The sequence below is a fragment of the Balaenoptera ricei genome, chromosome 4 (genome assembly GCF_028023285.1).
Source record: "Balaenoptera ricei isolate mBalRic1 chromosome 4, mBalRic1.hap2, whole genome shotgun sequence".
NCBI lineage: Eukaryota > Metazoa > Chordata > Mammalia > Artiodactyla > Balaenopteridae > Balaenoptera > Balaenoptera ricei.
The window spans coordinates 157,012,816-157,024,892 of NC_082642.1; the positions used below are offsets into that span (position 1 = coordinate 157,012,816).

The window sequence follows — 12,077 nt, forward strand, 5'->3', positions numbered from 1 at the left end:
AGTACCTTAAAAATCAAAACTGAAGCTTTCAGGTGATTACAGGTCTGCTCCTTACATCATTTTGATGTTGATCTCATTCCTTTTGCTCATAAGCACCTTGAGGGCAGAATGGGGTCTCATCGCCATGGCAACCTGAGCAGCTATGTAGGAGATTGCCTTGAAAATGCCCAGTGACTAGAAGTAAAATTAAAATGCAAGTGCCTTGGAAAGAGGGATCATGGGCTCGCAGAGCTCTGCGTTACACGAACAGAACACAGCAGGCAAATACTGCACCGCCCACCGCAGCATCACACACCCTGCCCCCTACAGCTGTGCTCCTCTCTCCTTCCCAAAGAGCACAGATCACATCAAATCTGCTTTTAGTTTAAGTCTGCTGAAACGTGCTTAAGGAAAACCTTGCCTCATATACACAACGTAATTATTTTTCCCATCCTAAAATGCAAAGACTTTCTTAAAAGATCACTTCTTTTATGAAGTGATCTCCCCAGGCAACATCATGAGAAGGGGTGTGTGTTCTTGTAACGTTCGCCCATATGGCTCTCACAGCACTCACACCCCACACAGCACAGTAATCTCTCCCCTGAGCTCCGTAAAAGCAGAAGCCATCTCCATGGGGGCCTGGAGAGGGGGATGCTTCTTAAAGCACAGGCCCTGCCTTATCTATGATGACCAGACCCAAAGACAGCATCCAAAACCCACAACAAACGTTTCATGTGAAGTGCTAGGCTGAGGTCCTTTGATATTTAATGTGGGCAGAAAATTGTTCACTTTACTTGAAATACAGGAAGAAGATAATCATCCTTGGACTTAAACTCATTGATCCTAAGAGATAAAATTCTCCTTGAGTCATCACTAATAGAGGCGTTCAGATGGGAGATATTGAAACAGAAATTTGGGCCAGTGCAAGAGAGGGAGGTAGATCCTCTGGGAATGTTTGCCCTTCCCATTTTCCAAATCCGGTTACCCTTGGGCTGTGTCTTTGATGTTAATGTAGCTAAAGCCCCAGTGAGACTGTCAGAATTTCATCCGAGGAAAACAGACACGAACGCTGCGTTCTCTGACTGCTGGCCCCCTTAATCGGGAAGAAATTCACAACAGGCCATTCAGTGAAACCCGGCTATAAAGCTGTTGATATTATTCTTTTCCAGGATGGTGTCCTACATATCCATCCCCACATCAGCAGAACCTCCCACAGTGCATCCCTACTCGAACTATTACATTTTTTAAAATAATTTATTTATTTATTCATTTATTTTTGGCTGTGTTGGGTCTTGGTTCCTGCATGCAGGCTTTCTCTAGTTGCGGCGAGCAGGGGCTACTCTTCGTTGCGGTGCGTGGGCTTCTCATTGCGGTGGCTTCTCCTATTGGGGAGCACAGGCTCTAGGCGTGCGGGCTTCAGTAGTTGTGGCACGCGGGCTCAGTATTTGTGGCTCACGGACTCTAGAGCACAGGCTCAGTAGTGGTGGCACACGGGCTTAGTTGCTCCGTGGCATGTGGGATCTTCCCGGACCAGGGCTCGAACCCGTGTCCCCTGCATTGGCAGGTGGATTCTTAACCACTGCACCACCAGGGAAGCCCCTCAAACTACTACATTTTTATTGGGTTACATTAACATCTGATATTCAAAGGATCTCATTTTTGCTTAGAGGAAGAGAAGTGATAAGTGTGCTTTAAAAATGCATTCAGGCCTCATCATGCTTGTTTTTCCTGGCTTATTTCAGGAAGGCAGCAAGTCATCATATTAATAGAGGGGCCATCATATTAATAGAGGACTTTACATACACGGTGGTGCCCATGCCTGAGATATTTGGTCTCCACACATTTACAAGCCTCCTGTCATCCACTGCTGAAGTCTGAGAGTGAAGGTCGACCACGGGGTGTCCTGGGGCCCAGGTAGACAGCAAAACAGAGGGCACAGCGGCATCAGATGCAATGAGCCTTTCCTTCCCGGGGGGAATTATGAGAGTCCTTCCCTTAGGCCTGTCTTAGCTCTGCTGCTAAGACAAAATACCACAGATGGTGGGGCAGGGGGCTTAAACAACAGACATTTACTTCTGATAGCTCTGGAGGCTGAAGTCAGAGACCAGGGTGCTAGCATGGTTGGGGTGTGGTGAGAGCCTTCTTTCGGATTTCTGGGTTGCAGACAGCTGCCTTCTCACTCTATCCTCACATGTTGGAGAGAGAGCTCCGTTCTCTTCTTACAAGGACACGAATCCCATCATGGGGGCCACACCCTCATGACCTCATCTAACCGTAATCACCTCCCAAAGGTCCCATCTCCAAATACCATCCCACTGGGGGTTAGGACGTCAGCATGAATTTTGAGGGGACGCAAACATTCAGGCTATACCAAGACCACTGAAGTATTCCTTCCGAAGACTGATCAAAATAAATGAACTCATTTACATTTCTTAACATCAGTGATCTAATGATCTCACATGACAAAGAGGCACAACTTGATTCCTGAGCCTACATCCAGGCCAACTCAAAACCTCCCCGGGAAGAAATCAGGGCACGACCCAACATGCATTAAGCCAGTGATGCCACGGTCAGAATGGCCTGTGACACCACGCTGCTCCCATGGAAACCCAGACAGACCTTGGCTGGTGCACTCACCCCTGTGAGAATGTAACGCAGTCCCTTACTCTCTCAACCAAGATAACTGGCAAAATTAGTATGCTGTGCCAATAGAAGCCTTTGTGTTTCTTTTTATAGGAATACACACACCTTAAATTTCTTTTCCTTTGAAAAGGAAAGCCTAGACAACAGATACCCATTTACCTTAGCTGGCTGCCCAAGAGCCCTGGCCTCGAGCCCCAAGGCTCATCTGCTAAAAGCAGGCCTTTGCTGCTCTGGTCCCCCAGGCTCTGGCCCCATGGGGCTGAGCAGTGGCACCGGAACGTCACCTCGGTGGACAGCCTCGCCTGCACAGGCCGCCGAACCCCCTCTTGACTGCCCCTGGCTCTGAGCTTTCTCAGGGAAGCCCCACCAGCACCCCTCTGGTCCTCCCCCAACCTCACGGCACAAGGGTCCTCACACAGGCCTGTTTCATGGCTGATCTAGGTCCCTGCTTTTCTCCACCTAGAGAATCAGAAATTCTGGAGATGGTCTGTGCAGAGTAGATGTGCTTTGCTGGGACAAGCTTCCCGGCCAGGGTTACTGCAGACCCAGGGGAGAGAAGGCGAGCTGACAGCCACTGACAATCTAGCCAAGCGCAACAAGGAGTTTCAGGAGCCCTCAGTTCGTTTACAAAGTAGAGATGGATTAACCTTTTACATAGAGCATCCAGGATGTCTCTGCTGGACTCAGAGCCAACTCGGGAAACGCCTCTCAGTCCCTGGGACCTCTGTGCTGGGCACGGTCGTCCCCTCCAGTCTAGACGCCCCAGTACTCCCCCCGCCACCGCTCAGCCTTTGGGACGTGTTGGAGGGAGGTCCCAGCCTCCTCCTCGGAGCCTCCCTGCCTCCTACGTGTGGCTACCTGTGCCCTGCCACACTCTGGGCCCTAAAGAGAAATGTAACCCTTCTCCATCTAAACCACCCCAAACTGGCTTTTATTAAGATTCCTACTCTATTTAACCATTTTGTCATTTCCAGTGGCTTCATCACCTCCTTCCCTGGGCATTTTTGCAACCTCAGAGGATGGGGCTCAGGCACTGGGAACAGGGTCTGACAGTAAGCGACAGTAAGTCCCATTATAAGGTGTGATTCCAGACTTCCTACTTACAGATCATAACACTGCTTTGAGGCCCTGTCCTCCGGTTGAAATACCTGAGTATAAAAATATCTCTTTCTGTATGTGTCTCAACCTCTCTCTCTCTCTCTTCCATGTGCAACATCTGGGGGATAACTTGTGCTTGTTTAAATAACTTACTGATAAACAACAAAACCTTACTACGGATGTATTCCTTCATGAGGTAAAAGCCTGTACAATATTGGTTTTCTGATACTTTTGTGAAAAAAGAAAAGCCCACAGTCCATGCTGTGTTGTTTTAAAACTTTTGCCAAAGGATAAAGCTCCAACGCACGACTGAGGAGAGGACACGGGGTCAGCGGTTCTCATCGGCAAGATATCAACTGTATGCATGTCAGCACCCCCTCCACTGACCACACACAAAACTCCTCTCATTTTATTTTAATTAGGTTCCTGTTGGAAGGAGAAAAAAGTCTATTCACATAGATTACAAAAAGGTGAAAACTGAATAAAAGCATACCATTAATTAAAGATGTCTGGGAAACATAAGAATAGATACAGATATATAGATTAGATAGATACAGATATAGATATAGATATATAACCTCATGGTAGACATTTCTATTTCTCATCCATGGTTCCAGTTCTCTCCTTCCAGGCACATGTCCCAGTGAAGTCAGCCATGGCCATGTGACTTGCTTCGCCAATTAAATATGAACAGAAATGACATCTGTCACCTCCAAGTAGAAGCACTTAGAGGCAGTCTGTCATTCTCCCCTGCTCTCTTCCCCTTCTAGGGCAGACACGGAGGTTGCATATTTGATGGCCCCTGAGTGTGGGAGATTGCAAACATCGCCCCAATTTCTCCCCTTCCCTGAACCCACAAGCCCCTGCTGTGTACTTCTGAGTGCTCCTGACTCTGATTCTGGGCTCAGCCAGACTGACTGTCATCACATCTCTCCATCTGCTATCAAGAAAGTAAAATGACCTCTAAAGAAAAGCAAGTAAGACCATTAAACAATCGAAATGAGCAAATAAAATTGTACAGGTGAGTCTCTCTTCTGATTATTGCAATCACATTTCAGGTCTTAAGCTTAGTATTTTTTCAACATTCTAAGTTAACAAATTACTATGATTAATTAACGTAACAGCAAGGAATTTACTGTTCAGTAAAGTGTGAGGGACTTCAAATTCACTGTGAAGATGATATTAAGGAAAGCCAAAAACATCTATCACATCCTAGTTCACTGTAATGTGCTATAAAGACCAACAATTTAATTTTTGATTTGGACTGTGTGATGGTTTAATGATTTTTTTAATGGTCCTTGTTGTAAAAGTAACCTATCCTGTCTAGCAAATCAATAAGCCAAATAAAAATGCTCTTTCACCATGGGAGTTTAGTTCCAATTTCTTACCTCTGCAAGCTGACACAAAGTTGGTGGTATTCAAGAGTTACAATAAAATGTGTGTGTGTGTGTGCATGCACTCACTTGCACACATGTGCATAGGGACATGTAAAGAAAAACAATCATTTATACCATTATACCACATTCAATGCTCATCATGACTGTTTTCCAAAAGTATCCAACAGGCATTACCCAAAGATGTGCAAAACAGAAAAAGTGAGCCTAGCGTCTGCATGGCCTTTCCAGATAAGTAGCAAGGAGCAAGAACTCAGCTTAAAAACCATGAGAAAAGAAGAGCCACAACTTCTTAGAAGCTAGACTTCAGTGGTACCATTTCTAGACACCAAAAATAAACCAGGAAATTATTTATTTACATATATATACAGATATAAATAGACATATATATATTTCAGTGCTGACTACATATTCTAAATAGAATCTTCAAGAAAGAGGCCACATAACTCTGAAGACATTTGAAAAGGCGAGAACAGCATGAAATAAGGGTTTCCATTTTCCAGATTATAGAGAATACCACGATATCAGCCCTGAGGTTGCTCACAGACACAATAATCCTACTTTCCTCTTCCCAGGAGCAGAAATAAAAAGAAAATTTCCTTTTAAAAGTAACATAATGATTATACGCATAGCACAAGGAACTAATTTCTATCCATCGGTCAATTCACTGGAGAATATCTGAGTCGAGCCACATAAACCAACAGAAAACACTGACATCACATTTAATCACACAGCAGCGTCAACTTTAAGCATACTAATTCTTAATTATGACGCGCATATAGACGGAGACCCAATTCGATACGCAGAACAAGCGGCGAGCAGGTGAGCCCGGCGCCCTGCGCCTGGGAAGCCCACTGTCCTACCTGAGACGAGTGAGACGGTGTCTTTCTCCCATGAGACAACAGTGATGTATGCCTCCACCGAGGAGGGGATAATGCACTTGAAGACCGCAACATTGCCTCTCATGGTTTTCTGGTCCTCCACACGGACTGTATAGGGCTCCCGTAAAACTGGAAGGCAAGAAGAGGACCCCGGTATCACACACAGGCTCATTCCCAGAGGATCCCATCTGAATATACACACTGTATCTTCCACGTATCAATTGCATCAAATCTATTTATTGGAAAAAAATTTTTAAGAAACTTACATTTCATGTCTTAAAGACGTTCATTCTGTTAACAATAAACTACACTAAGAACTAAAAAAGCATGAGTATATCTAAAAGCAGTTAATCTACTCTCTAAACACATCTGGATGTGGGAAGTAGTTTCTTAAACAGAAGTTATGATGATGGGAAACTTCCCTCCATGTCCTCTGAGGACAAAGGAAAAAATTTCAGACTATCAAGGAAAAGAATTAAAAAATCAAGAAAGGCAACCTCTCCTGGGAATCCTCGAAACTATGTGACAATTAAAACGACTCTTCATAAGTAATTTTTATGACAGTGGCAGAGCAGTTTTGGAAAGAATCATTCTGCTTCCCATCACTTAGGGAAGCATGCTGATTAAGGGAGCCTGCCCAGACATTCCCAACACTAGGAGTAGCCCAGAAAGTGCCCAGAGGGGACTTCCACAAACTAGATGTCGAGGCTAGAGGCAAGGGGTGCAGGGATCCAGTGCCCACCCTGCAAGCCCAACTGCCTGGGTTCAAATCCAGGCCCTACCACTTTACAGTGAGCAAGTTCTCTTGCCACCCATATAATGGGGATTTTGATAAGAATATCTACCAAGTAAGTCAATTTTGATGATTCAATCAGTTATTGTGGCTAAAGCACCCAGAACCATGCCTGCCATGAACAGTTTGGATAAATCTACCTGGATCCACACCATCTCCTGGTGTGGGGAAGACCTCTGCTTCCAGGATAAGGAGACGTGGGTGTGTCTAACCCAGGTTATGCCTCCCTCCGGCTCTATAAATATGGGCAAAAGACTTATTTCTCCAGTTTTATTTCCTCAAATTTGAAATGAGGGGGTTGGGATAGGAAGATTCAAGGTCTGAATTCTGTAAGTCTATGATTTTTCTAAGATATCCAAAGAGACAACTTATCTTACCATCTAATTAGCTCTCTTAAAAGTTTTAGTCATTTATTGGACAAATATGTGTCAAGAAAACTGGCCATGAAATTAATTTCAAAAGAAATTAATATACCAACAGATATAAGAATGAGTTTCTAAAGGGAAATCTCCTAATAGGCAGACATAAATAATGCTCTAGAAGAAGCACTTTTAAGATTGGTGCTAGCTCTGTGATATGCTAAGTAGTTTAGCATCAGAGTATGCCATTATTAAGAGTATTGATAAGAGGATGGCTCCCAGTACTGAGTTTTAAAGATTACTATATAATATTTTCCCAACTTGGAGAATTTTTTCATTCCTATCCCAAACCAGAGAGACTTTCAGAAGTTTAAAAATCTTTTGACACCCTCATTCCTGCACTCTTTGTGCAATATGATGTGATGGTCCAGGTGGCAGTTCCACATCTGCAGGAGGTCCACTGGGCAATCATTCAGGGTACTCAAGGGCCTGACCCCAGAAACATCACTGTTACACACAGAGGGGGAAACTGACTTTGTACAGAAAAACACCTCAATAAATAGCCCTTTTGAGGGAGTGGAGGTCTACAGTCATAAATTGGAAAGAGGCAACGAAGAGACAGATGAATTAATCAAACTCATCAATGAATGAGAATTTGGTCCTAGTGGGCGAGTAGAAGACAGAAAATAGGAAAAGGAGCAGAGAACAGAAGAGAATAGGGGACTGGACAGCATGGTGAAGGGCAACAGAAAGAGCTCACTATCACAGGGATGGGGTCACCTAAGCAGGTGTATGAGTCCAATTTAAGTTTGTGTTTGCTGATGTTTGTTTCTAAGCTATAAAGTCACTCCATCTCCCCAAACCTTCAGTAAACAAATGGCAACAAATGGCAAACAAGTGGTGGGGGAATTTTTAATGGAAATCAAGGAAAGGAGCCAAGTTCTATGTCTCAGACAGGAAAGGGCAGGGACAAGAGAAAGTGCCTAAAGAGAATGGGAGGTGGGCAAGAGGCTTACCCCCGGCAAGTTGCTTGCTAATGCACTGCGGCGCTGCTAGCCTGGGGCAGAGACAGGCTCCGCCACGCTCCACTGTGTACCCACTCCACCCATACCTCTGCCCAGGCCTCCACTGGATGCAGGGTGCCAGTGTTTGCTGGATGGGGCAAGGAGGAAGAGGCTGCGAAGGGCTCAGGGCACCAGGGACCAAAGGGGCAGCAGTGGCCATTGGGTGGGGTTAGGGAGGTGAAGGCCCAATGGGGCTTGGGGCACCCAGAGCCTGAGGAAAGGGTGGCTGGGAACCCACCCCAGGGGGTGGCATGAGACAGGACCCTGCAAGAGCTGAGAAACCAAGCCCCCAGAGCATGTTCCATTCTCCCATCACACTTCACTCACAAAACACAAATGGAAAGATAGAAGCATTAGTATTTCAAGATGGCAACAGGAGAGCTTGAAGCCTGAGCGCAGGGCCCTCAGCCTTGTGTGACCACACTGACCCCATCCCATGAAGTCAGCCCTGATCCCAATCTGCCTATGCAGCAATCAGAGGAAGTGGGAAGATGGGATGGAGAAAGTTTGGAGAACTGGGCATTGCCAAGGAAGGCAGGTCCTTTCCTGATAGGTTGGATTCAGATTGTTCCTAACCCCCTTGATCCTTATGTCTGAAGTGATAAAACATAAACAAATGCCCCAGGGTTGGATGCCTTAGGAACACCAGAAGACTTTGGGCAGGTAGGAGGGCTTTATGCCCAATGTCCATCCTATTGGGGAAATGGTTATCTGAGGCACGAGACCCTAAGACACAACATCACTTTTATAGAAACTGTGGGGTTTTTTTTTTTTTCTCTTTTATTTTGTAGCTGATTACTTAACTTGGGAGATGCTTTAAATATTCAGTTATATCCTGAACACATCCTCATGTCAAGGACTGCTCAGGGTCTAAGGAAATCCTCACATTTTATGGAATAATTAACTGAAGAAAGAAAGAAAATTCACATGGCAGAACACCTGGAAGAAAACAGGCAAAGACTGAAGTGCATGGTCCTGAAAATGACTGAAGGTAACAGGAGTTCAGGGAAGGAGGGAAGCTGGGTGCCTGAAGCCGGCCCTGAAGGACCAGAAGGACTGAGGAGGCAGAGAGGAAACAGGGAGAAGAGCAAAGTGGAAGTGAGCACAGAATACTCCAGAGACTGAGACACTGGCCCAGTGCTGTTTAGCTAACCCAGCCTCCCGACCACAGCCGCTGCGAACAGCCAGCAACAGGCTCACAGAGGCCTCTATTTCCTTCATCTGAGGATGGAAATAACATCTACTTCCCATGGTTGTGCAGTTAACATAGAGAATGTCTCTAGAGGACCTGGCACAATGTCTAGCACATAACCTGTTTATTGAGTCTCTCTGACTGCTGGCCGGAGAAGCCTACCTGAGCTACCTTGAGCTGAAGACACTACAAGCTCTGGAACCAGCAAGAGGGCCTTGGGAAGGGTACCGCAGCCTGTGTCCCTTTGATTCTGGCCTCATCCTTCTCTTTCCCCACAGATAGGCTTCCTCTGCTTTTCTGGGCCACAGGGAAGATGGAAGGTGTCTGGCCCACAGTTCCCAAAATCTCTCTCTCAAGATTTCAGCTTCAATTTCAGAGGACACAGGAACTGATAGACTAGCTCGTTTAACTGCCCTCCATCAGTTCAATCACCTGTGACCAGGGACTCAAGACCATTCTGCATTATGTGGATGCAAGAGACAATTAAGGGGGTTAGTGTGGCCTGGGCAGAGAGGTATATAGATGCCCACCATATGTGCAGCTATTATTAGCTACTGTTATTATATGAACATCAAGACAACTCTAGTAGGTCAGACACATGCTATCACTGGCTTTTCCTTAAACCAACTTTATAAGATATAATTGACATTCAATAAACTGCACATATTTACTGATGTTTTAACACATGTACATACCCATGAAGTCACCACCATAGCCAAGATAAAGATAGATCCATCATCCAAAAGTTTACTTATTCTCCTATGGAATCCCTCCTTCCCATCCTCTTTATAGGCAACCATGGATGTGCTTTCCATCATTACAGATTAGTCTGCATGTTTTAGAGTTTACATAAATGGATCATATAAGACTTACCTGGCTTCTTCTATTCAGTATAACTATTTTGAGATGCCTCCCTGCTACTGTCTTATCAATAATCCATTCCTTTTCATCCCCTTGTATGGATAAGTAGCAATTTATCCATTTATCTGATGATGGACTTCTTTCACCCACTTTTGGCCATTACAAATAAAGCTGCTATGAACATTCATGTAAGACTCTTTGTGTGGACATATGCTTTGGGTAAGTACCTAAGTATAGAATGGATGGAATATATGGTAGGTGTTTGTCTTTTCAAGAAACTAACTGTCCAAAGAGGCTGTACCATTTACATTCCCACCGGAAGTTTATGAGAGTCCCAGGTGCTACATATTCTCACTAACACTTGGTCGGTCATTGTTTTAAATTTTAAATATGCAGAGGAATCTATATCATTGTGGTTTTAATTTTCATTTCCTTCAAGATTAATGATGCTAAGCATCTTTCATGTGCTCACTAGTCATTGCATATCTTTTTTGTTGCTCTACCTCTCCAAATTGCTAACCCATTTTTTAAAATAGGGGTGTTTGTTTGCTTTCTTATGATCGAGTATTCAGATTTCATTACATTTCTAGATAAAAGCCCTTTAACAGATATATGACTTGGAAGTATTTTCTCCCAGGCAGTGGCCTGCCTTTCTATTCTCCTAACAGTATCTTTAAATGAGCAGAAGTTTTTAATCTTGATAAAATTCAATATAACAACTTGTTTTTTATGGATTTAACTTTTGGTGTCATATCTAAGAATTCTTTAAATAACTCAAGGTTGCAAAAATTTTCTCCCATTTTTTTCTTTAAAAGTTTATTGATTTATATTTAGGTCTATGATCCATTTTGAGTTAATTTTTGTATACAGTGCAAAGTGTGGACTGAAGCTTTTTTGTTTTTTTGCACATGGATATAAACTTTTTCCAGCATCACTTGTCATAATAACTTTCTTTTTTCACTCAATTCCCTTTGCATCTTTGTCAAATTTCAGGAGTCCATGTATGTATAGATCAATTTCTGGATTCTATTACTTATGTTTATAATACTTATCTTTACAATAAGTCTTAAAGTCAAATAGCATTAACCCTCTTAAATTATTATTTTTATTTTTCAGAGTTCTTTTGGCTATTCTTGGTCCTTTGTATTTCAATATAAATTTTAGAATCAACTAATTCCTATTTGTTAAAAAAAGGCTGCTGGGTTTTCACTGGGATTGTATTGAATCTATAGATCATTTGGGGGAGAACTGACATCTTAACATACCATATCCTCCAACTCATAAAATACTATTTTTCTTCTTTATTTCTCTCAGAAATGTTTTGTAATTTTCAGTGGAAGTGTCTTCCACATTTTGGGTCAGACTTATCCCTAAGTATTTCTTGTTTTTTGATGCTATTATAAACAGTATTTAAATTTGTGTGTGTGTGTGTGTGTTGATCTTGTACACCACCATTTTGATAAACTCACTTATTAGTTCCAGTAGGTTTTTTTTTGTAGAGGCCATCAGATTTTTTTTAAATCGATGATTGGAATCTACAAATAAAAACAGATGAATTTTTTACCATCAGGATGTCTTTTACTTATTTTTCTTGCCATGTTGCATTGGCTGCAACCTCCAGTACAATGTTGAATAGAAGTGGTGAAAGCACACATCTTTGCAGTCTTCAAATTTGGGGGAAAGCACTTAATCATTCACCACTAAGTATGATGTTAGCTGTAGTTAAGATTTTTTTATTTTTTTTACTAAAATTTCTCTTCTACTCCTAGTTTTCTGAGAGTTTTTATTATATATAATAGGATGTTGTATTTTG

The 12,077-nt window shown here is 43.2% G+C and overlaps 1 protein-coding gene across 1 annotated transcript in view; it reads right to left on the reverse strand.

Moving 5' to 3' along the window:
* Positions 1 to 12,077, reverse strand: part of DSCAM (DS cell adhesion molecule) — a 740,935-nt gene that overhangs the window by 599,648 nt on the left and 129,210 nt on the right. Inside the window, exon 4 of the mRNA XM_059920026.1 lies at positions 5,978 to 6,124. Within this exon, the coding sequence (XP_059776009.1) occupies positions 5,978 to 6,124 (147 nt within the window). The remainder of the gene's footprint in view (positions 1 to 5,977; positions 6,125 to 12,077) is intronic.